A 21,128-nucleotide genomic window follows, 5' to 3' on the forward strand; every position below is an offset into this window, starting at 1 on the left:
TTAAAAAATCTGGAGACAACAGATGCTGCAGAGGATGTGGAGAAATAGGAATACTCTTACAGTTGATGGGAGTGTAAATTAGTTCAACCATTGTGAAAGACAGTGTGTCAATTTCTCAAGGATCTAGATATAGAAATTCCATTTGACCCAGCAATCCCATTACTGGGTATATACCCAAAGAACTATAAATCCTTCTACTATAGACACATGCACACGTATGTTCATTGCAGCCCTGTGTACAATAGCAAAGACCTGGAACCAACCCAAAAGCCCATCAATGACAGACTGGACGAAGAAAATGTGGTACATATATACCTTGGAATACTACGCAACCATAAAAAATGATGAGTGCATGTCCTTTGTAGGGACTTGGATGAATCTGGAAACCATTATTCTCAGCAAACTGACACAAGAACAGAAAGCCAAACACCGAATGTTCTCACTCATAGGTGAGTGTTGAACGATAACATGTGGACTCTGGGAGAGGAGCATCACACACTGGGGGGTAGAGAAGAGACAGCAGGGGGTGGGGAGGGTAGGGAGGGATAACATGGGGAGAAATGTCAGATATAGCATGCATCTAAAGTAAAATAAATTTTAAGAAATAAAAATAAATTTTAAAATTTTAAAATTTTAAAAATACACTTTAAGTAAAAAGATGCAAATAGATTAAAAGCACAAGGATGGAAAAAGATATACCATGCCTATACAAATCAAATAAAAGCTGGAAAGGCTATGTCAATCAAAATAGATTTTGGGGCAAAGAATATTATGAAATGATTTTATTTATTCCTAGTAATTATAAGGAAATTAGTTCATGAAAGGGATATAACAATCCTAAACTTTTATGTACCTAATAACATAGTTTCAAAATACATAAAGCAAAAACTTACAGAACTACAAGGGAAATAGACAAGTGTCCACAATTATAATTGGAGATGTCAACATCCCTCTTAATAATTGATAAACAGACACACAAAAATCAGTAAGAATATAGAAAACTTGAACTATCAACCAACTTTACCTCATTAACATTTATAGAACACTTCACCCAACAACAGAAAGGCTCATGTATATTCTTAAAGCTTTCAAGTATACACAGAACCTCACCAAGATAGACCATATTCTGGGGCATAAAAATGTCTCAAAAACTTAAGAATTCATGTCATAGAAAGCATATTTTCTGACCATAGTGGAATTGAGATAGAAATCAGTAACACAGTATCACACTGGCCATGAAATAAAGAAAAAAAAGTAAAAAAAAAAAAAAAAAAAAAACATTGAAATCAGTAACAGAGACATCTGGAAAATCCCCAAATATTTAGAAACTAAATAACATACATACCTCTAAGTAGCCCATGAATAGCTGTTAAATGGCACATCTCAATAAAACAAAGGGAAATGAGTAAGTATTCTGAACTAAATGAAAATAAAAATAACGTATCAAAATCTTTGGGATGTAGCTAAAGCAGTTCTTAAGGGGAAATTTGTAGCACTAAATCCCTATATGAGAAAACACGAAAGGTTTTCTCATATGACTGTAGCCTCTTAAAGAAATTAGAAAAAGAAGAGCAAGTTAAATCTGAAGCAAGCAAAATTCAATGAAATAGAAAAACAGAAAAATCAATGAACCAAAAGCTCATTACTTATTAAAAAGAGCAATAAAACTTATAAACCTCTAGCCAAACTGATCAGGAAACAAAAAAGAAGATACAAATGACCAATATCAGGAATGAGAAGGAAAACATCATTACAGATTGTAGAGATCTTGAAGGAATCATAGAATACCATAATTAACTTTATGCCAATAAATCCAACAACTTAGCAGGAACGGATAAATTCCTTGAAAGATATAAACTACTAAACCTCATTTTAAAAAAAAGGAATCTGGTTTTTTGAATTTTCAGAAAAAAAGAAAAAAGGAAAATCTGGATTTCCCTACATCTATTAAAGAAATCAAAGTTACTTAAACTCTTCCTACATAGAAAACCCTAGGCATAGAAGGTTTCACTAGAAGGCTTAAATGCTATAAACATTTAAGGAAGGCACAATACCAATTCGACACAAACTCTGTTTTAAACATTTAAGAGAGGGCCAGGCGTGGTGGATGAATCCCAGCACTTTGGGAGGCTGAGGCAGGGGGATCACTTGAGGTCAGGAGTTCAAGATCGGCCTGGTCAACACAGTGAAATCCCTTCTCTACTTAAAAAAATACAAACATGAGCTGGGCATGGTGGCGAATGCTTGTAGTCCCAGCTACTTGGAAGTCTGAGGCACGATAATCACTTAAACCTGAGAGATGGACACTGTAGTGAACTGAGATCATGCCACTGCACTCCAGCCTGGGCAGAGCAAGACTCTGTCTCAATCAATCAATCAATAAAGAGAGGAGAAGCCCACTGCGGTGGCTCACACCTGTAATCCCAGTACTTTGGGGAGACTGAGGCAGATGGATTGCTTGAGCTCAAGAATTGAGACCAGCTTGGCCAACATGGTGAAACCCCAACTCTGCCAAAAATACAAAATAATTAGCTGGCTGTGGTGACACGTGTCTGTAGTCCTAGATACTCAGGACCTTGGTTGAGGTGGGAGGATGGCTTGAGCCCAGGAGGGGCTCATGCCACTGCACTCCAACCTCGGTGACAAAGCCAGAACCAGTCTCAAAAAAAAAAAAATTGAAGAAGAGGAAACACTTTTCAACTCATTCTATAAGGCCGGCATTGCCCTGACAGCAAAACCACAGACATTACAAGAAAAGAAAAATACAGACCAATATTCTTCATGGACACTGATGTAAAAATTCTAAACAGAATTTTAGTATATTGAATATATGAAAACAATAATGAATATATCAGAACAAAGTAAGCTTTATCCAGGAAAGACAAGGTTGGTTTAATATGTGAAAGTTAATATAATTACCATACATCAAACTAAAAAACAAAAACCACACAATAACCTCACTATATGCAGAATTTAACAAAAGCAGCATCTGACAAAATAAAACAGCTATTCCTAATTCTTGGCTAAATTCTACAAGTATATTTTTTAAAGGCATGGTTCCTCTCCTGAAATTTGGCTTTTATTCTATCATTCCATTAAAACTGCCTTTACTATATTCACTAGCATCTATTTCTGAGATACAACATAGCATGGCTATTAGGAGAATGGACTCTGGAGCTTGACTACTTGAGTTCAATTCCCAGCTCTACCCATTACTAGGTATGTGATTTTCACCAGTTTTAACTTCTCCATGCCTCATTTTTCCTATCTGCAAAACAGGGATAATAAAAGGACTTCCCTTATAGGGCCCTGTGAAGATTTAAGTAAGTTCATACATATATAAAGCACCTAACTTAAAACAGTGCCTGATATGTGGGGGGGAAAAAAACTGTAGAAGGAAGTGCTAGCTAAGATTACCACCTCTGGAAAATACCTAGTTCTTAATCTCTATAGTCCTCAGACGATCTCTTAGGCCACACTGAGAAGCATTTCAGCAACTTAAACTGAGTCTCTTTGAGAGTGCATACTGAGTGGTGAAGCAAAGGCAGAGCCTGACACTTGAATCCTGGCTCCATCATTTATTAGCCAGGTGACCCTGGGCACCTTACTTAGCCTCTCTAGACCTCTTTATCTTTGAAATCATAAGATTGTTGTGATGACTGAGTAATGGAATACTTTTCTTTCCTCAATCTCCTACCAAGCCTGGACTTGTTTTATTAAAATGCCTTCCAATCACACTGGTACCAGGACCAGCTTCTCCAGAGACCAAAGGCAAATGCTGATCCTAGGGGAGGTCAATACTGAAAGGTCAATCTTGTACTCAGCCATGACTTCCAGGGTATTGACTTCCCAGAGGCCAGAATTATTTCTCAGGATCAGGAGAGTGGCCTCCTAGAAACCCATGAAAACTCCTGGGATTCTGATGGGAATGGCCTGGCCTCTCTCTAAAGGGCTTATGATCAATCTCCTTTTATTCTACCTTTTAATCAATTAGCTGGTAATATTTCCCAAGGTCAGCCCTGGAATTTATAATCTTCTCTATTTGGGAGTTAATTAGTATTTATAAACATAATGACTGCAAAGTCTGTATTTTCTTATTCTTTCTTAAAAGTCTATTTTCTACTCTAATATTTCATGAGAACTTAATTCCTATTAAAATACGAATGTTCACATTTTAATATCCTCTCAAAATTGAAAGCACATCTACCACCAGGTAAATAGCATGGCTCCATATGAATTTTTCCCTGAAATTGCTGATGACCTATCCATATTACCAAGTTCATCTCTGGGTTTTGGTTCCACCACTTTGACCCACATTTCTATTTTTATGCTGGTCCCCCAAAACCAGAAGACTGTTCACAGCCCATTCCCTACTGTTAGCAGTCACAACCATTCTGCACTGACCAAGGTTATTTACTCAGGAATCATCTTCGTTAAATCTCTTCTTTGTTCCCCACGTATGGTCTAGCCAAGCCACCGTAGCAGGTTTTAGATATATACGCGTCTCCTTTCTGGCTGCTCTAATCCAAACCTTAATCATTTTACAGCACAACAGTGATAACTTTCTTGCGGGCCTCCCCGCTCAGGTCTATTGTACTCACAGCAAGAAAAACTTTTTATTCAGGTGTTATTGTGAACACGGCAACAATTTTTAATTCTACTTACACCAAACAATTTAAGTCTTGAAGACATTCCCCTACTGACTGTCATCTAGTGGCTTTCATTTTTTGGCACTCTGGATCCAGGCTCACCAACATGGCCAACTATGTTTTCTCTCACTGCTTGTATAATCCTCAGTCTCAAGGCCCACATGCTCCTATCATATGATATGGTACCTAAGAACATGGGTTATTGGGTCAGACTGCCCGGGTTAAATTCCTCGTTCCATTACTTATCAGTTACGAACCTCTCTCTTAATCAAGTCACCTCATGTAGAAAGGAAGAACAACGGCAGTACCAACAAGCCTGACAGGGTTGTTGCAAGGATTAGATAATCTATGCAAAGCACTAAAGACAATGTCAGGCACAGAGTAAACACTCAGGAAGTGTCAGTCACTACTCACCTCCTACTATTACTGCTTCCTAACCAAAGACCCAGGGTCTGGTACATAGCAGGCACACAGCAAGTTGAATCAAGGAACAGAAACTCATTCTTGCTCCTAAAATTATTCAAACACTAGTGAAAGGCACAGGTTTTTAATCTGCAATTTTGACCTACCTTTAAATCTGAGTTGGCTGCAAATTTCTGTCCAATTAAAGCTGCATTTCCTCCTACATAGTGCTGTAAGAGAGTTCAGGGCTTTTAGACAGTATTTTAACACAACCACATCACCCAAGCTTAATCATTATTTATTTAAAACACTTAGTCCATTTTTCCAAAAACATTTTGAGATGATTTTATATTAAAGGATACAGATTAAGTTAATGAAACACAGAAAGTGAGTTTTAAGGTGAAGAAAATAAATATGACAACCATGAAATTAGTCTGATTGCTTTAACTATAGATCAAATTCAGCTCTGAGAATACAAGCAGCCAGAACAGACATAGGAAACATGAAAAGTGTGGACAGAGCTTGGCTTATATTCTACATTGTCGTCTTCTAAAATGAAGAAGAATGTCACTATCCTGTGGAGAATCATTCACTAGATACTATAATGAACTAAAATCTAACTCTTGAGTGAGGCACATATGGGCTTTATCTAACCCATGCGTTCCTTACCACCTTCATCTCCTGCCCTTCCCTTCCGCATCCTGCTGCTTACAGCTGTCCAAGTCAGCCTTCCTTTGTCTCTCTGCCTTTGGCACATGCTGTTTCCTTCCATTAGGACACCCTCCCCTTCTCATATGCTAGGCAAACCCCTGATCACTTTCCAACAATCAGCTGCAGTGTCACCTCTTATGTAATGCCTTCTCTGCTACCCTTTCCCCAATGACATCTCAGTCTTCACACTGCCCTCACCAGGTAAGATTACAGATCTCTTCCTACCCCTTATAACTTGCACAAACCTCTAACACGGCTCTTGTCCCCTTGGGCTATCATCTGGGCACAAGACTAGCTCTTTCGGGGCAGGGAGTGTCTTCTTAAGTGTTCAGTAGATGTTTGTTGCTAAATTTTGAGAAATGAAGAAAAACACTGATGTGCTGGGAAATATAAAGGTTTTCCTGGGAGTAAATTCTAAAGATAATGGGCCCTAATATAGGACAGTATTTTCCCTTAAACACCACATCTCTCAGCTGAGGACCCGGAGAACAGATTCAGGGCTGGCGTTCTATGTTGCTGACTAAGGATGGATCCACGTGCCAGAAATCTGACACAGGAGTTAAGGTTAGTGTTCTATTATGAAAGCTAAAAAGCCTCATCCATAGTGTTGCCTGGGTTGAATGCTACTATCCTACCTTCCTAGTCCTCAGCCCATACAGAGGCATAGACTAAACCAGGGGTGTCCAATCTTTTGGCTGCCCTGAGCCACACTGGAAGAACTATCTTGGATCACACATAAAACACACTAACAATAACGACAGCTGATGAGCTATTAAAAAAAAGGAGGGAGGGGTATAAATTTCATGTTTTAAGAAGGTTTACGAATTTGTGTTGGGCCACATTCAAAGCTGTCCTGGGTTGCAGTTTGGACAAGCTTATAGTAAATAATTCTAGATGGTAGACATCACTCTCATCCCAATTTTGTGCTGACTAACCTCTGAATTCAGGTGGGACAGGAACAGCTTTTAGGAGACAAATTTAAAACTTTTTGTGATATGCAGGTTGAAATTTGGCCTTTTAACATGTCAGCCTTAATTAATGTTTTATTTAACCATGATAGCCAGAATTTACTAAAAAAAAATCTTGGGAAAATAGTAAGACATCTACAAAGCGTATTTCAGAATTTTCATATAATGGTTATGAACTGTTGTTTATCAGTCAACCTGCCTTAAACTACAAGGAAGTACAAAAAGACACTCCCTTAGTCTAAGGGCGTTTTACAATGTTAAGAAGTAACTTGGACCATCACGAAGCTAAAGTTGCTGTAAAAGTTGTTTTCATCAAGAAACAAAGGCAGAATCAAGACAGAAGAGAAATTAAACTAGTGGTTTAAATTCTATAAAGACTTTTGAGCAGTGGGCTCATCTTCATTTTAGAACTATGGAGATTCTCTCGAAAGAGACAAGAATCTCACTACTGAGCTCAGCTGTCAAAATGGTAACTTAAATCTTAACTTGCTATTCCTTTAGAAACTCAGCTAATGCCTACGTCCATTTCTAATGTTCAAATAGGCACCTTCGAGGACAAGAAATTTTTATTTTTTAAATTTTTTGAGACAGGGTCACACTGTGGCCCAGACTGGAGTGCAGTGGCATGATCGTGGTTCACTGCGGCCTTGACCTCCCGGCCTCAGGTCAGCCTCCCCTAGGCACATGTCACCATGCCCAGCTCATTGTTTCTATTTTTTTGTAGAGACAGGGTTTCACCATGTTGCCCAGGCTGGTCTCAAATTCCTGGGCTCAAGCAATCCACTTGCCTCAGCCTCCCAAAGTGCTGGGATTACAGGCCTAAGTCACTGTGCCCAGCCTAAAATCTTAAGTCATTAAAATAAAAGCAGTCACAAAGGTTTGCCCGTGAAAGGTGCCAATTAAAAATGGCATTAAGAGCTTCCCTGGCTAGAACTACCAACCCAGATGGGATGCCCAGCCAAAGGCATGTTTAAATGAGGAGGAAGAATGGGGTGGGGTGCAAGACATGGGAGATAAACAACCAAAACTCAGGCTCAAGGGGCGCAGGGGTACATGCAAGGAGCAGGCATACCGGGGTGAGGTAGGAAGAGCCATGGTTGGGTCTCCAGCCCCAGCACTGCCTCTTATTCCATGTGAGCCTCCAGGAAGTGCCTGGACCATGCAGGACTTTGTATATAATCACCAGGTGCCTGGACCATGCAGAGCTTTGTATATAATCACCAGGTACCTGGACCATGCAGGGCTTTGTATATAATCACCAGGTGCCTGGACCATGGCTTTGTATATAATCACCAGGTGCCTGGATCATGCAGGGCTTTGTATATAATCACCAGGTGCCTGGACCATGCAGGGCTTTGTATATAATCACCAGGTGCCTGGACCATGGCTTTGTATATAATCACCAGGTACCTGGACCATGCAGGGCTTTGTATATAATCACCAGGTGCCTGGACCATGCAGGGCTTTGTATATCATCACCAGGTGCCTGGACCATGCAGGACTTTGTATATAATCACCAGGTGCCTGGACCATGCAGGGCTTTGTATATCATCACCAGGTGCCTGGACCATGCAGGGCTTTGTATATCATCACCAGGTGCCTGGACCATGCAGGGCTTTGGATATCATCACCAGGTGCCTGGACCATGCAGGGCTTTGTATATAATCACCAGGTGCCTGGACCATGCAGGGCTTTGGATATAATCACCAGGTGAGCTTGGAAACTACTAAGGTTCTAACTAACAGGTTCTACCCTGCAGACCAGTAGTTCTCAAAATGAGGTTCTCAGACCTAGAAGATCAACCAGAAAACTTGCTGGAAAGGTAAATTCTTGGGTCCCATCCCACATCTACTCAATCAGAACTCTGGGAGTAGGCCCAGAAATCTGCATTTCAACAGCCTCTGCAAATGATTCTGATGCATGCTTGACTCAACCACCAACTAGACCAGCAGTTTCAATCGGGTGATTTTGCTCCTCTCCTCTTCAAACTGGAATGAAAGGTTGCTTGCTTGCTTCTAGAAACCATAGGAAAAAGGCATCTTTTCCCACCCTTAATTTACTATTGCTTAACCAAACAGACCTGGGCTCCTGGGAATTCTGACGCAACCTGGGCAATGTCATGAAAAGTTTCCTTATCACTGAAGAAGCGCTCAGCAGCTGCTCCCTTCCCCATGAAGTGAATGAAGGCTTCTTCCAGATCATTCCTTGAATGTAGAACGCTGTGATCTTTCCCATTCCCAGGACTAAGGCCAAGTGCCTGCAAGAGCTTCACCCCTGAGAGCACCACATCAACACATGCATTGACTCTGGAAAGAGGAAAAAAACTGTGTGAAAGAAAACAGAAGAAACACTGAGCAGCAAATGTAAAATTTGCATTTAACAAAAAAAATGTTTCTCAGAACCGTATTCAACAGAAAAACAGGGGAAGTAGATCTGAAATCTGAATTGGAAATAGCACACGGCAGGAGGAAAATTACTTTAACTGGATGTATGTATTAGGATCGGAACACAGGACACTTCAGTAGTTTGGAAAACTTTCACACTAGTTACAAAGTTAGAAGATAGGTGCTTACCATTTCAGAACAAAGCTACTGTAACAAAAATGTAACATTTCTGAGAAAACGCTGGCAGAGCCAAACTGGATTCATGCTGGCTGTGTGACTTGGGGAAATCACTAATTTTGCTGTGCCTCATTTACTCACATGCAAAATGCCAATAATATGAGCATTTAACTCACAGAGCTATGTTTAAAAATTAAATAAGTGGGCCGGGCGCGGTGGCTCAAGCCTGTAATCCCAGCACTTTGGGAGGCCGAGGCGGGTGGATCACGAGGTCAAGAGATCGAAACCATCCTGGTCAACATGGTGAAACCCCGTCTCTACTAAAGATACAAAGAATTAGCTGGGCATGGTGGCGCATGCCTGTAGTCCCAGCTACTCAGGAGGCTGAGGCAGGAGAATTGCCTGAACCCAGGAGGCGGAGGTTGCGGTGAGCCGAGATCGCGCCATTGCACTCCAGCCTGGGTAACAAGAGCGAAACTCCGTCTCAAAAAAAAAAAAAAAAAAAAAAAAAAAAATTAAATAAGTGAACATATACTTAGGAACAGTGATTGGTACGGAGCGATCAAAATACATGTTTCAGTCAAAGGCTAGGTATCAGACATTTTCCCTCCAAAGACAAATGAGGAATGTGGTAACACAATGAATTCCTAAACGCCAGAGTTCTCTCGGCTGAAACCTTGTCTCTTCGAGTTTAGTGGCGATTTACAGACTTAGGCATACTTGCAGCATTGTAACAACTCACCCTTTGGTTGGACTGACCCAGGAACATTAAAGAGCTGCCACTCCTGGTTGTTTCGATGGAAATTATAAAGTACAGGTTGAATGCCTTATCTGAAGTGCTTGAGATCAGAAGTATTTCTGATTTTGGAATATTTACATATGCAAAATGAGATATCTTGGGAATGGAACCCAAGCCCAAACATAAAATTCATTTACATTTCATATACACCTTATACATATAGCCTGAAGGTAACTTTATGTTTTAAATCATTTTGTGCATGAAATAAAGTTTGTATTAATTACTTCCGCGTGAGTGGAATTTTCACATAGCAGTACTTAATATATGGTAGTGGCATCACGTAAGTGCCCCCAGAGTTCTGGATTTCAGAGCATTTTGGATTTTGGGTGCTCAACTTGTCTGGCATGGCCTCTCCTATGTGTGCATGGAGAAGGTCTGGCTTATATTTTCAGGGGTTCTTTGCTGAAAGTCATCCCTTTTTTAAAGAGAAGATTCAAATAATTAGGGTAGCTAGATGAAGTTTTCCTGTCCCTCCCCCGTCACGGTCATCTTTATTCCTGCCTCTGCCTGTTGGGATTTCATTCTGGCCAGTGAGGCTGGATTACCATACAGGCAGCTCCCAGCTGGCCAACTGAGATGGCCCCTAGTGACACGGGTGACTGGGCTTCAGATTTAATTCTGAGCAACTCTGAAACCAGAAGGTAAACTCATTAATAAAAATGTCCCAATGGATGAGATTTTGGTGTAAAATACATAGTTACATTTCCCGTCTAGTTTCCTTCAAAAATGAAGAGGAATGAGACTGGGATGAGGAAGAGGAACAAATGGACTGCATCCTCATTTTAAGGGTCCTTTTTATTAATTTGTCCCCTAGGGATTCATGTTTTGAAAGGAGTTTTGCCTATCAAACAGCATTTAAATACTCAGTTTCTTGTTCAGGACATACATAATGACTCTGGTCAACTGGAGAAGCATAACCTAAGAGTTACTAGGCCTTTCAGTGCATAAAACATCTAGCTACTCTTAATTATTTGGCCCTTCTCTTTAAAAGAGGGATGACTTACAGTAAGGAAACACTGAAAATATAAGCCAGAACTTCTCTGACATACACAGGAGAGGCCATGCTGGACATGCACATGGCAGGTGCTTAAAGATATGTTTAAAATATCCTCCATTTCACGGCCTTACAGGTTAAGAAACCAAACATATCTTGCCAACTACCTCAGATAGAGTGCCCTTTATTTCTATAATGCAACATTAGATTGGTAGGCAGAATCAGGAATAGAAGTATCTCTAGCTCTCAATCCCAGTAGATTCCTAAGTTTCAGACAGTGAGGGCTTGGATAAGGAGTGATACCATTCCTCCAGACAGCCCAGTCTAAAAAAAATTGTATCCAAATGGATATGGGTCCTGAGTCTCAAGAGTAAAAGTTCTGAAACAGAGGGAAACCTGTCTTTGAAAATAACTACTTCAGAAACTATAAACACCTCACCCTCCATATCTAGTCCTGCTGAGATTTTAAACATGCTGACTCCTTAAAGATGAGAATGGGGAAAGCTGTTTCCACAAGTTAGAAAAGAACAAAAAGAAAAGGAACAAAGTTCATCATATTTTGTAACACAAGGCAACACCCAATTAGTTCCATAACTTCAAACTAATTTTGAGTTAAAAAATATCACTATCACGAAACATTTTCCATCCTTCACCTAATCACATCAGGAACACTAAGGGAAAATAACTAGTTTTTCAGACTGGTTCATGGTTTATTTGATGACTTCTTATAATTAAAAAAAACAAAAACAAACCAGGCAGAGTGTTTTGGCTCACGCTTGTAACCCCAGCACTTTGAGAGGCCAAAGAGGTTGAATCCCTTGAGCCTAGGAGTTCCAGACTAGCGTGAGCAATATAGGAAGACCCCATCGCTACAAAAAATACAAGAATTAGCCAGGTGTGGTGGTGCACACCTGTAGTCCCAGCTACTCAGGAAGCTGAGGCAGGTGGACTGCTTGAGCCTGGGAGGCAGAGGTTGCAGTGAGCCAAGATGGCACCACTGCTCTTCAGCCTGGGTGGAAGAGCAAGACCCTTTCTCAAAAAACACTGAACATCTACTACATGTCAAATGCCAAACAAGTATTTTACATGTACTTTCTATGTGATAATATTTAACCAGAGCAAGAACCTTTCTCTGCAATTCCCTCAACTCAACAGCATCCCAAAATGTAAAAAGCATATTACCTAAGTTGCTGTATTATCAAGGGGAAATAAAGGGACACAAAGAATCACAAGACTTTTCGGCCAGAACCACCATCTTCCAGTTAATTTGCCAAAACGACAAACACAAAGGAAAAGAGAAGAGGCACCCAATGTATGTTCTCTAGACCTTTTAGAAAACATGGAGCTGTCCTTTGGCCGTGTATATGCGAATCTATAAGAAATGTGATACTGGAGAATCAAGGGAATGGGTACTGTTTAAAAAGGAATACCCCACAAGGGTTACCATGGCAAAACTGGAAGAGTCTACAATGTTACCCAGCATGCTCCTGGCACTGTTGTAAACAAACAAGGGCAAGATTCTTGCCAAGAGAATTAATGTGTGTACTGAGCACATTAAGCACTCTAAGATCCAAGATAGCTTCTGGAAACGTGTGAAGGAAAATGATCAGAAAAAGAAGGAAGCCAAAGAGAAAGGTACCTGGATTCAGCTGAAGCGCCAGCCTGCTCCGCCCAGAGCAGCACACTTTGTGAGAACCAATGGGAAGGAGCCTGAGCTGCTGGAACCTCTTCCCTATGAATTCATGGCATAATAGGTGGTAAAAAAAAAAAAAATCAGATGACAAAATTATGCTCATCTGACATGCAAACAGAATCACACACTTCATAATCTCCAGTATTTACAAAGATGTGTGTGTGTGTGTGAACTTGTACAAGCGCCTGGTTACTAGCTATAATCTCTCTCTACCTAAGGAAATGGGCTTAGAAGTACCACTTGAAATTTGAGCTTAATAAATGGGGAAATTTTCACTAAAATGATGATTATTAGATATTGAAATGGTGCACAAAGAAAGATTGTATTTTACAAGGAGAAAGTTAGATTACTATAGATATCTGTCATGCTTAGAGTCCATGGATTTTTAACTATCTGGGCTTTAATCCTACATAAAGGAGGAAAGAACAAATAAACAGTTTATTTTTTATTTGCTTTTAGAAAATGAATTCCTTTTATGCAATAAATCTTTATTGAATGATTAATGATTCAAATGTTGAGTTTGAATACATGAACCAGACCAAGCACTGTGGCTCAAGCCTGTAATCCCAACACTCTGGGAGGCTGAGGCAGTGGGGATTGCTTGAGGTCAGGAGTTTGAGATCAGCCGGGCATTACAGCAAGATGCCCTTCAACCCATCCTCCACCCCATTCCACCCCCGCCCCCACCCAGCCACACACAAAAATAATCTCACACTTCAGTAAAAAGCGTGTAAGGGATGACAGTGTGATTTTGGAGAAAACACAGATGAAACAATTGGAAGATAGGTCAAGACAATAGATGCTGAATGCCAAAAAGAGTTGGGGGGCGCTGGCTTAGACTGTAACTGTCTCTAAGGCAAGGACGAGGTTTCCTATCTCCGCCCTTCTTTTTCATCACCTGTAAATGTTTTCTAAGGTTCTCCCTAGCTTTACATTATGTGTATCAGCTGTTTAAGAGCTAACCATAATCGTTAAAACAGAACTGTAAAGGAGCGGGGGAAGGCTGGGCAACTGTCCCTGGGCGGAACCTTAGCTCCTGCATCTAGGCAGAGAAAGGTGGCTGATCTTTAAGAAGCACCACATGCTAGGCAGGCATTTTCAGATACATTTCACCTGTTTGCAAAATGCTGTAAGATCGCTCATTAGTCATCACTGCTTTCAGCTGACAGGTGTGGCTGTGGATTAACTAACATTGCAAAGGCCACAGACAGGCGGAGCTGAAATCCAAACCCAGATTGATCTGATACTGAAGCCCACATAGGAAGTATGCAGAAAGTGGTACACAAAGAGACTACCTTGTGTTTGGACACAATAAGAATGATTCAGCTAGAATGGAGAATTCATACCTGGGAGAAGACAAAGATATGTTTCAAGGGTCAAGGTGAAGCCAGTTCCAGGGGCAATGAACATATTAACATGAGGGTTTCACCATTTTTTTTTTTTTTTAGGAGTTTCGCTCTTGTTGCCCAGGCTGGGGTGCAATGGCACAATCTCGGCTCACTGTAAACTCCGCCCCCTAGGTTCAAGTGATTCTCCTGTCTCAGCCTCCTGAGTAGCTGGGATCACAGAAATATGCCACTGTGCCCGGCTAATTTTCTATTTTTGTAGAGACAGGGTTTCTCCATGTTGGTCAGGCTGGTGTCGAACTCCCAGTCTCAGGTGATCCACCTGCCTTAGCCTCCAGACTAAGCACAAGCCACCATGCCCAGCAGGTTTCATCGTTTTAAAACCAATGATTACAAGCGCAAGCCACCATGCCCGGCAGGTTTCATCGTTTTAAAACCAATGAACAATAGGCACCAGCATCTGATTAGAAGTTTCCTAAAAGCTCCTTAAAATTCCTCCTATCCTTTACTTTAACGACCCCTTTCCGCCAGCCCCTTAAATACTGGTGCCTCCCAGAATTCCACCTTTACCATTTTTACCTTCTCCTCTTCTCTTCCTGGGTGATCCTATCCTGGGTCTCTGGCTTCAACCTAAATGCCAGTGTCTCCAAAATTTGCAACCCTGTTTCTCAATATATTCCTAAAAACCAGCTTCTCATTTTCAGTAGCTGACAGAGAAGCTTCATTAGAAACCCCACAACAACGTATGTACATTTCTCTTCCTCTGAAATCCAATCTGTCTTCTTCCACAAACTTGACTCTTCTTCTTACATCTCTCTTAATGGCAACAACATGGCATGAACATAGAACCAGAAATGAAAAAGACCAGCCTTCAACTGCTCCTCTGGCACTTGATGCTACAAAATCTTGAGCAAATCAATGTGTGAAGATTCAGTGACAGAGTATCTTTTAATTGCCTCCCTCATAAAGTTGTATTAGTCCGTTTTCATAATGCTATAAAGAATTGCCCAAGACTGGGTAATTTATAAAGGAAAGAAGTTTAACTGACTCACAGTTCAGCATGGCTCGGGAGGCCTCGGGAAACTTACAGTCACGATGGAAGGTGAAGGAGAAGCAAGATACCTTTTTAAGGTGTCAGGAAGAAGACGCCAAGCGAACAGCAGGCAAGAGCCCCTTATAAAAACCAACAGATCTCGTGAGAATTCACTATCAGAACAGCACGTGGGGACTGCCCCCATGATTCAATTACCCCCACATGGTCTCTCCCTTGATTAGATTATGGGGATTACAATTCAAGATGAGATGTGGGTGGGGACACAAAGCCTAACCATTTTAGTTGCTGTAAGATATTTAATATTGGGCTGGATGAGGTGGCTCACACCTGTAATTTCCGCACTTTCAGAGGCCAAGATGGGAGGCCAAGACCTGAGCTCAGTAGTTCGAAACCAGCCTGAGCAACTTGGCAAATCCTGTCCCCATCAAAAATATAAAAATTAGTTGGCTGTGGTGGCACATGCTGTAGTTCAAGCTACTTGGGATACTGAGTGTGACAGGTCAAGGCTGTAGTGAGCTTGATCATGCCAATGCACATTCCACCCTGGGTGACAGAGATGCTGTCTCAAAAAACAAAAACTAAACAAGATACCCAATACTCAAAACCTGTCGTTTTTGACTGCCGTTCTTTACTCCACCACATCTAACCTATTATTCAGGTTATCTTCAAATCTCACCTCTTCTACATCATTACCAAGTCTGGTTCAGGGAACTTTCTCCCTTTACACAAACCCTACAATAGCCTCTTGAGCCAGCGTCAGGGTCTCAAGGTATTTCTCCATATGAATCACATTAAATTGCATTTTGGGTGTGTCTCTAGGGAAGTCAAACTACAACCTCGAAATGAGATTCTGATACAAGTACTGCAGCTGCTCCCACCCATCCCCCCTATATTCCCATCTTTGGGCTACAAATCCTCTTTTGGTAATAGGTGATGTGAAACAGGTGAAACAGTTAAACAGGTGAAACAATAGAAGCAGTGAAACAGGTTAGAACCACTGCTCAAAATCCACCCTTCACATTCCCACCAATTCTCAACAAAGAACTTGCCATCAGTTAACTGTGTATAAACCTTTATGGCTTCCCCATTACCTACCCTGACACGGGCCCTTCACAATCCAGTCCAACCCTTCATTCTCAGCATCATCTCTTTACAACCCTCTACCATGATTCTTGCTACAAAACAGGGCTGACTTGTTCCCAAACCATGTACTTTTTCACATTTGATTCTCTTGCCTAAGTGGACCTGTTCCCACTTTTGCTTGGAGAAATTTCATTTCTTCTTTAGGGTCTATCCCAACAAAGTCACTATAGAATATATTTTCCAAGATGGTCGCAATAAGATGTCCCATTCCACATGTTCTTTTTTCTTTCTTTTTTTTTGAGACGGAGTTTCGCTCTTGTTACCCAGGTTGGAGTGCAATGGTTCGATCTCGACTCACTGCAACCCCCGCCTCCTGGGTTCAGGCAATTCTCCTGCCTCAGCCTCCCGAGTAGCTGGGATTACAGGCACGTGCCACCATACCCAGCTAATTTTTTGTATTTTTAGTAGAGACGGGGTTTCGCCATGTTGACCAGGAAGGTCTCGATCTCTTAACCTCGTGATCCACCCGCCTCGGCCTCCCAGTGCTGGGATTACAGGCTTGAGCCACCGCGCCCAGCCCCTACATGTTCTTTTCACAATGTGACACTGATGTTCCTCCCACCAAGGTTTGTTCTATGTCCCCTCCCTTAAAACCAGGTGGACCTGTGACTCTGGTAGAAGAGTTCCTAAGTCATAAAAGGCATTAAGGCTTGTACCTGGTCCTCCTGGGTCTGGGTCGTTCCCCTGGCCTGTCCCCATTCATATGTTGAAACTCTAATTCCAATATGACTATATTTGGACATGGGGCCTTTAAGGAAGTAATGAAGGTTAAGTAAGGTCATATGAGTGAGCCCTATTCCATATGGACCTAGTGTTCACATAAGGGGAGTAGGAGACACCAGGAGTGTGCATGCGCAGGCTAACAGTGAAAAGCTAGCTGCCTGCAAGCTAGGAAGAGAGGCCACATCAGAAACCAATCCTGCCAGCACCTTGATCTCGAATTATCAGCCTCCAGATCCATGAGAAAATAAATTTCTGTTGTTTAATCCACCTAATTTGTGGTATTCTGTTCTAGCAGCCCAAGTAGACTGATTCAATAATATGTGTTTCCAACAAGTGAGGCAGGGACCTTGCTTCACCCATCTCTGTACCTTGAGAACCTAGCACAGATCTGACACTAACCGTGTAGTTGGTGAATATCTGCTGAATGAATGTGCATAAAGCAGGAAGGACAATTTAATCCCAGCACTTTGGGAGTCCCAGGTGGGAGGTTCACTTGAGCTCAGGAGTTTGAGACCAGCCTGGGCAGTAAGGCCTTGACTCTACTAAACAAAAATAAAAAATAAAAAAAAAGTGGCTGGGCATGGTGGTGCTAGCTACTCCAGAGGCTGAGACAGAAGGATCTCTTGAGCCCTGGAGGTTGAGGCTGCAGTGAGCGCGCCACAGCACTCTAGCCTAGGCGAGGAGAGGAGAGGGGAGAGTGGAGAGGTTGAGGCTGCAGTGAGCGAGCCATAGGCAACGAGAGGAGAGGGGGGAGAGAGGGAGAGAGGGGGGAGGGGGAGAAAGGGGGAGGGAGGAGGGAGGGAGGGGAGAAAGGGGGAGGGAGGAGGGAGGGAGGGGAGGGGAGGGAGGAAGGACAGACCCTGTGTCCAAAGATAAAACATTTTAAAAAAGAAAAAAAACTATAGCTACTATTGAATGTTTTTTAAGGCAGGCATCATGCTAGATAGATTACATGAGTGATGTCATTAAATCTTCTGGACAAGTTTGCTTTATTTCACCCCTCCTGACCCCAACACTCAAGAGAAAGTGGTAGGCTACATGGTAGAGGGCCTGCTTTTGTGTGGTGGTTATACATAACCCCAAGGTTACAGCAAGGAAGGCAAATCGAACTTAGGGACTAAAGTTACTGTTTATAACACAAACACTATAAAGGAAATAATTACATTTCCGAGGAAGAGTACAAAGAAAGGAGGCACTGTGATTTGGTAGGACCTTAAAGATGCAATGTCACTGAAGTCGGGAAGGAAAGTGTTTCACGGAGAAGGGCGTGTTCAATGCGTGGAAGCCTGCAGAGAGTAGCTAATGAAGACTCAAAAAGGCAAATCAGAGCGGAGTTACAGTATTCTGGTGTGGTTTCTAGACTATACGGCGTTACGAAAGAAAGTGGGTAAAGGCAGAGATCACTCACATTCAAGAAGTTCAGATGTAAGAGGAAGAAGAGTGGGTAAGGTGCAATCTTTGATTGCAAAACAGCAGTCGCCAGAGGAGAAGGGGCTAAAAGTTGAAACGAGGAAGAAGGCTCGGAGAAAGGTGTCAGGCAAACCGAGTTTAGCAAGCAGCTATTAGGGCTGGTCCTACCGGGATGAGAGAAAGGCGCAGAGGCCAGCCGAGTGGAAAGAGCAGCAGTGACGAACCGGTTCAACTCAGACGTCTGACGCTTTTCGCCAAGGGGCCAGCGCGGACGGCAGCGCCTCCCAGGGACCGCTGGGGAGCCCAGTTTCTGCGCGGGCTCCGCCCGACCTCCAAGGCAAACCTCGGAGGTTCAGAGACCCAGGCCCCTCCGGCACTCACCCCACTGCCACGCGGCGCCAGCGCCGTACTGGCCGCACGATAAGCGCGTCCCAGGCGGCCGCCAACCGGCCCTCGGGGGAGACGGGTCCCGGGGGCGCAGACGCGGGTCCCAGACACAGCGAGCTCCAGAAAGAGCGCAGCGCCGAGCCTGGCAGCTCTGGCTCCAGCAGGAAGACGCAGCCCACAGCCAGCGCCAGGAAGCCCGCGTACGCAGAGCCGCGCCACAGCGCCATGGGGACCGAGGCGCCGCACCTGCGCGAACCGACTCCTTTCTTAGTCCGCGCCTCTTCCGGGCTCGGCGCGCGCCGATGTCGACACAAGCTTACGTCACATGGGCGCTCCACGGGGGCCCCTCAAGGGGCGGGGCGACAGGCGGCGCCACGACGCAGCGGGTGGGGATCATGCGCCTCAGTCCGAGTCTTGGCATTGCGGGGTCGCGGTCCCGGAGGAGATGGGACAACTGCAGTTGTCCCAGTCCGGGCACTGCACCGGCACCCCCTTTCCCGGAACTCCAACCGTATCCTCAAATAGAGGGATGGGAATACATTTGCTTTCCCAGTAAAACAAAACATTATGAGGAAGAGGACAAACCTCGCGTTAATATTCAAACCAGTCGATGTCCCCATTGGCACGGTCACAGCCCCTTTTTTTAATCCGACCCTCCGCCCTGTGCCCATCCTCCCTCGTTTACTGGACTCGTCTTCCTCCTGGCCCGGTGTTTGGCGTTTCTGAGAGGGATAGGCTTACAGGCCTTGGACCTCTTGCCGAGACCCTCAGCCACTAAAGGACTTCGTGGAGACTGAGGAGAGCCTGCAGATTGGCAGAGATCGGTAGCGATCGTTCTCTTCTGGATAACCAGATTCCACATTCGAACCTTAAAATAACCCTTTGGGGGCGCTGTTCCCTTTAACAAACTCAGGAAAATGTACACAATCTTGTTCACAACTCGGGAGTTACGGATCTGGTTTAAGAAAAGCTGGTTTCTTTTGTTCCCCCTTGGTGACATCACTTAAACCCAGCCCTGTCATTGGTACGACCTTTCTGTGCATGAGGCTAGGCTGAATGACAATGACGCTAGGCTTGGTACCAGCTCATTCTCGGCAACCACCATGCCCAGCCTAGTCTTGTTCCCTGGCCTGTTTCCATTTTTCCAGTTCTGTTGGCTTCTGACCTTGGCTTTGTGTCTAGTTTTCCACTGTGACCCTGACCTTTGGACTTGGCAGTGAAACTTTGTTTCCCTAACTTTGATCTTGGGCATTAGTCTTCATTCTCCCCAGCCCCACCTCATCAGCACTCCCCTTCCTCACCTCATCAGCACTCCCCATCCGTCATCGACCTCCCGCAGTTCATCCTATCCAGGCTACCTGACCATGCCATCATCCCTTTCGACAAAGATGTTGGTCAGGTTTCCATATGCAAGCCTGGAGCCTGAAAATCTGAAGTCCTGCTTGCCTCGGGAGCTCCCCCAGACAAGCCCCTCACCCAACCCTGCCACCTTAACTGTACTTGTGGTCATGTATACTCCTTGCCCCTATCCCCACCACTGTAACTAAACTTAATCTGCAAACACCCCTTCCCCGCAAAAAACTACCCAAACCTATAAAACCAACTCCTATCCCACTGCCCTTTGCTAATGCCCTTTTCGGCCTTAGCCCACCTGCACCCAGGTAAATAAACAGCCATGTTGCTCACATAAAGCCTGGTGGAAAGGTCTCTTCATTTAAAGCGCGCGTCTTTCAACAATGTTCACACAGGAAGAGATTTGGGCTACCTTGGAAAAGAAGCCAAGGAGCCAGTGAGATCTGTGTGAAGCCATGAAAGCCATCTTCCCTAGAGTTGCCTGTCACTTCTCTCTCCCCGAGGAGACATGTCAGTCAGTTCCCAGAAAAACTGCTCCTTCTTAAAGCCCTCAGCTGTCAGGTTTCCCTGCCACCCACAGGAGACTGAGCCAGCACCTGACTCCAAAACAGCGAGTCTGCAGACTGCCAAGCGACCATTTCCCTCTACTGAGAATTTTAACCAAGTGTCTGGTGTCTGCAGTTATTTGATATTGGCTGCGGACCCACAAAATCATGCAGAATTGGAGGGCAGAACCAGTTAAATGTGTTTCCAAGGTGAAGTTTTGGGGAGCACAGGAAGCTGAACTGTGGAAAGGCCATGTAGCAGACGGATCTAGAAGACTAGGAGAGTGCTCCTCATTAAAGTGTTGTGGACAGAAAGCTGCCTGGGGCTTTCTCGCTCCCACCAGAGGCTGCTAAACTTTCAGCACTTTGCACCTAGTTTTTCTGCTGTTT

At 43.3% G+C, this 21,128-nt stretch overlaps 1 protein-coding gene across 11 annotated transcripts in view; it reads right to left on the bottom strand.

Moving 5' to 3' along the window:
• Positions 1-19,131, bottom strand: part of ADPGK (ADP dependent glucokinase) — a 41,359-nt gene extending 22,228 nt beyond the window's left edge. For 3 of the 11 annotated variants that reach the window (XM_009005210.5, XM_002753313.7, XM_078333601.1), the window contains exons 1-3: positions 18,835-19,131; positions 8,811-9,036; positions 5,219-5,281 (exon numbers count right to left, since the gene is read on the bottom strand). In XM_009005210.5, coding sequence (XP_009003458.1) covers positions 5,219-5,281; positions 8,811-9,036; positions 18,835-19,067 — 522 coding nt within the window. In that variant the 5' untranslated portion in view covers positions 19,068-19,131. Of the gene's footprint in view, positions 1-5,218; positions 5,282-8,810; positions 9,055-15,175; positions 15,297-18,621 lie in introns of all 11 variants that reach the window. The other 8 variants (XM_009005209.5, XM_009005208.5, XM_078333599.1 and 5 more) reach the window with 5 other exon arrangements.
• Positions 19,132-21,128: the final 1,997 nt, after the last annotated feature.

This window comes from Callithrix jacchus, chromosome 8 (genome assembly GCF_049354715.1).
Source record: "Callithrix jacchus isolate 240 chromosome 8, calJac240_pri, whole genome shotgun sequence".
Lineage (NCBI taxonomy): Eukaryota > Metazoa > Chordata > Mammalia > Primates > Cebidae > Callithrix > Callithrix jacchus.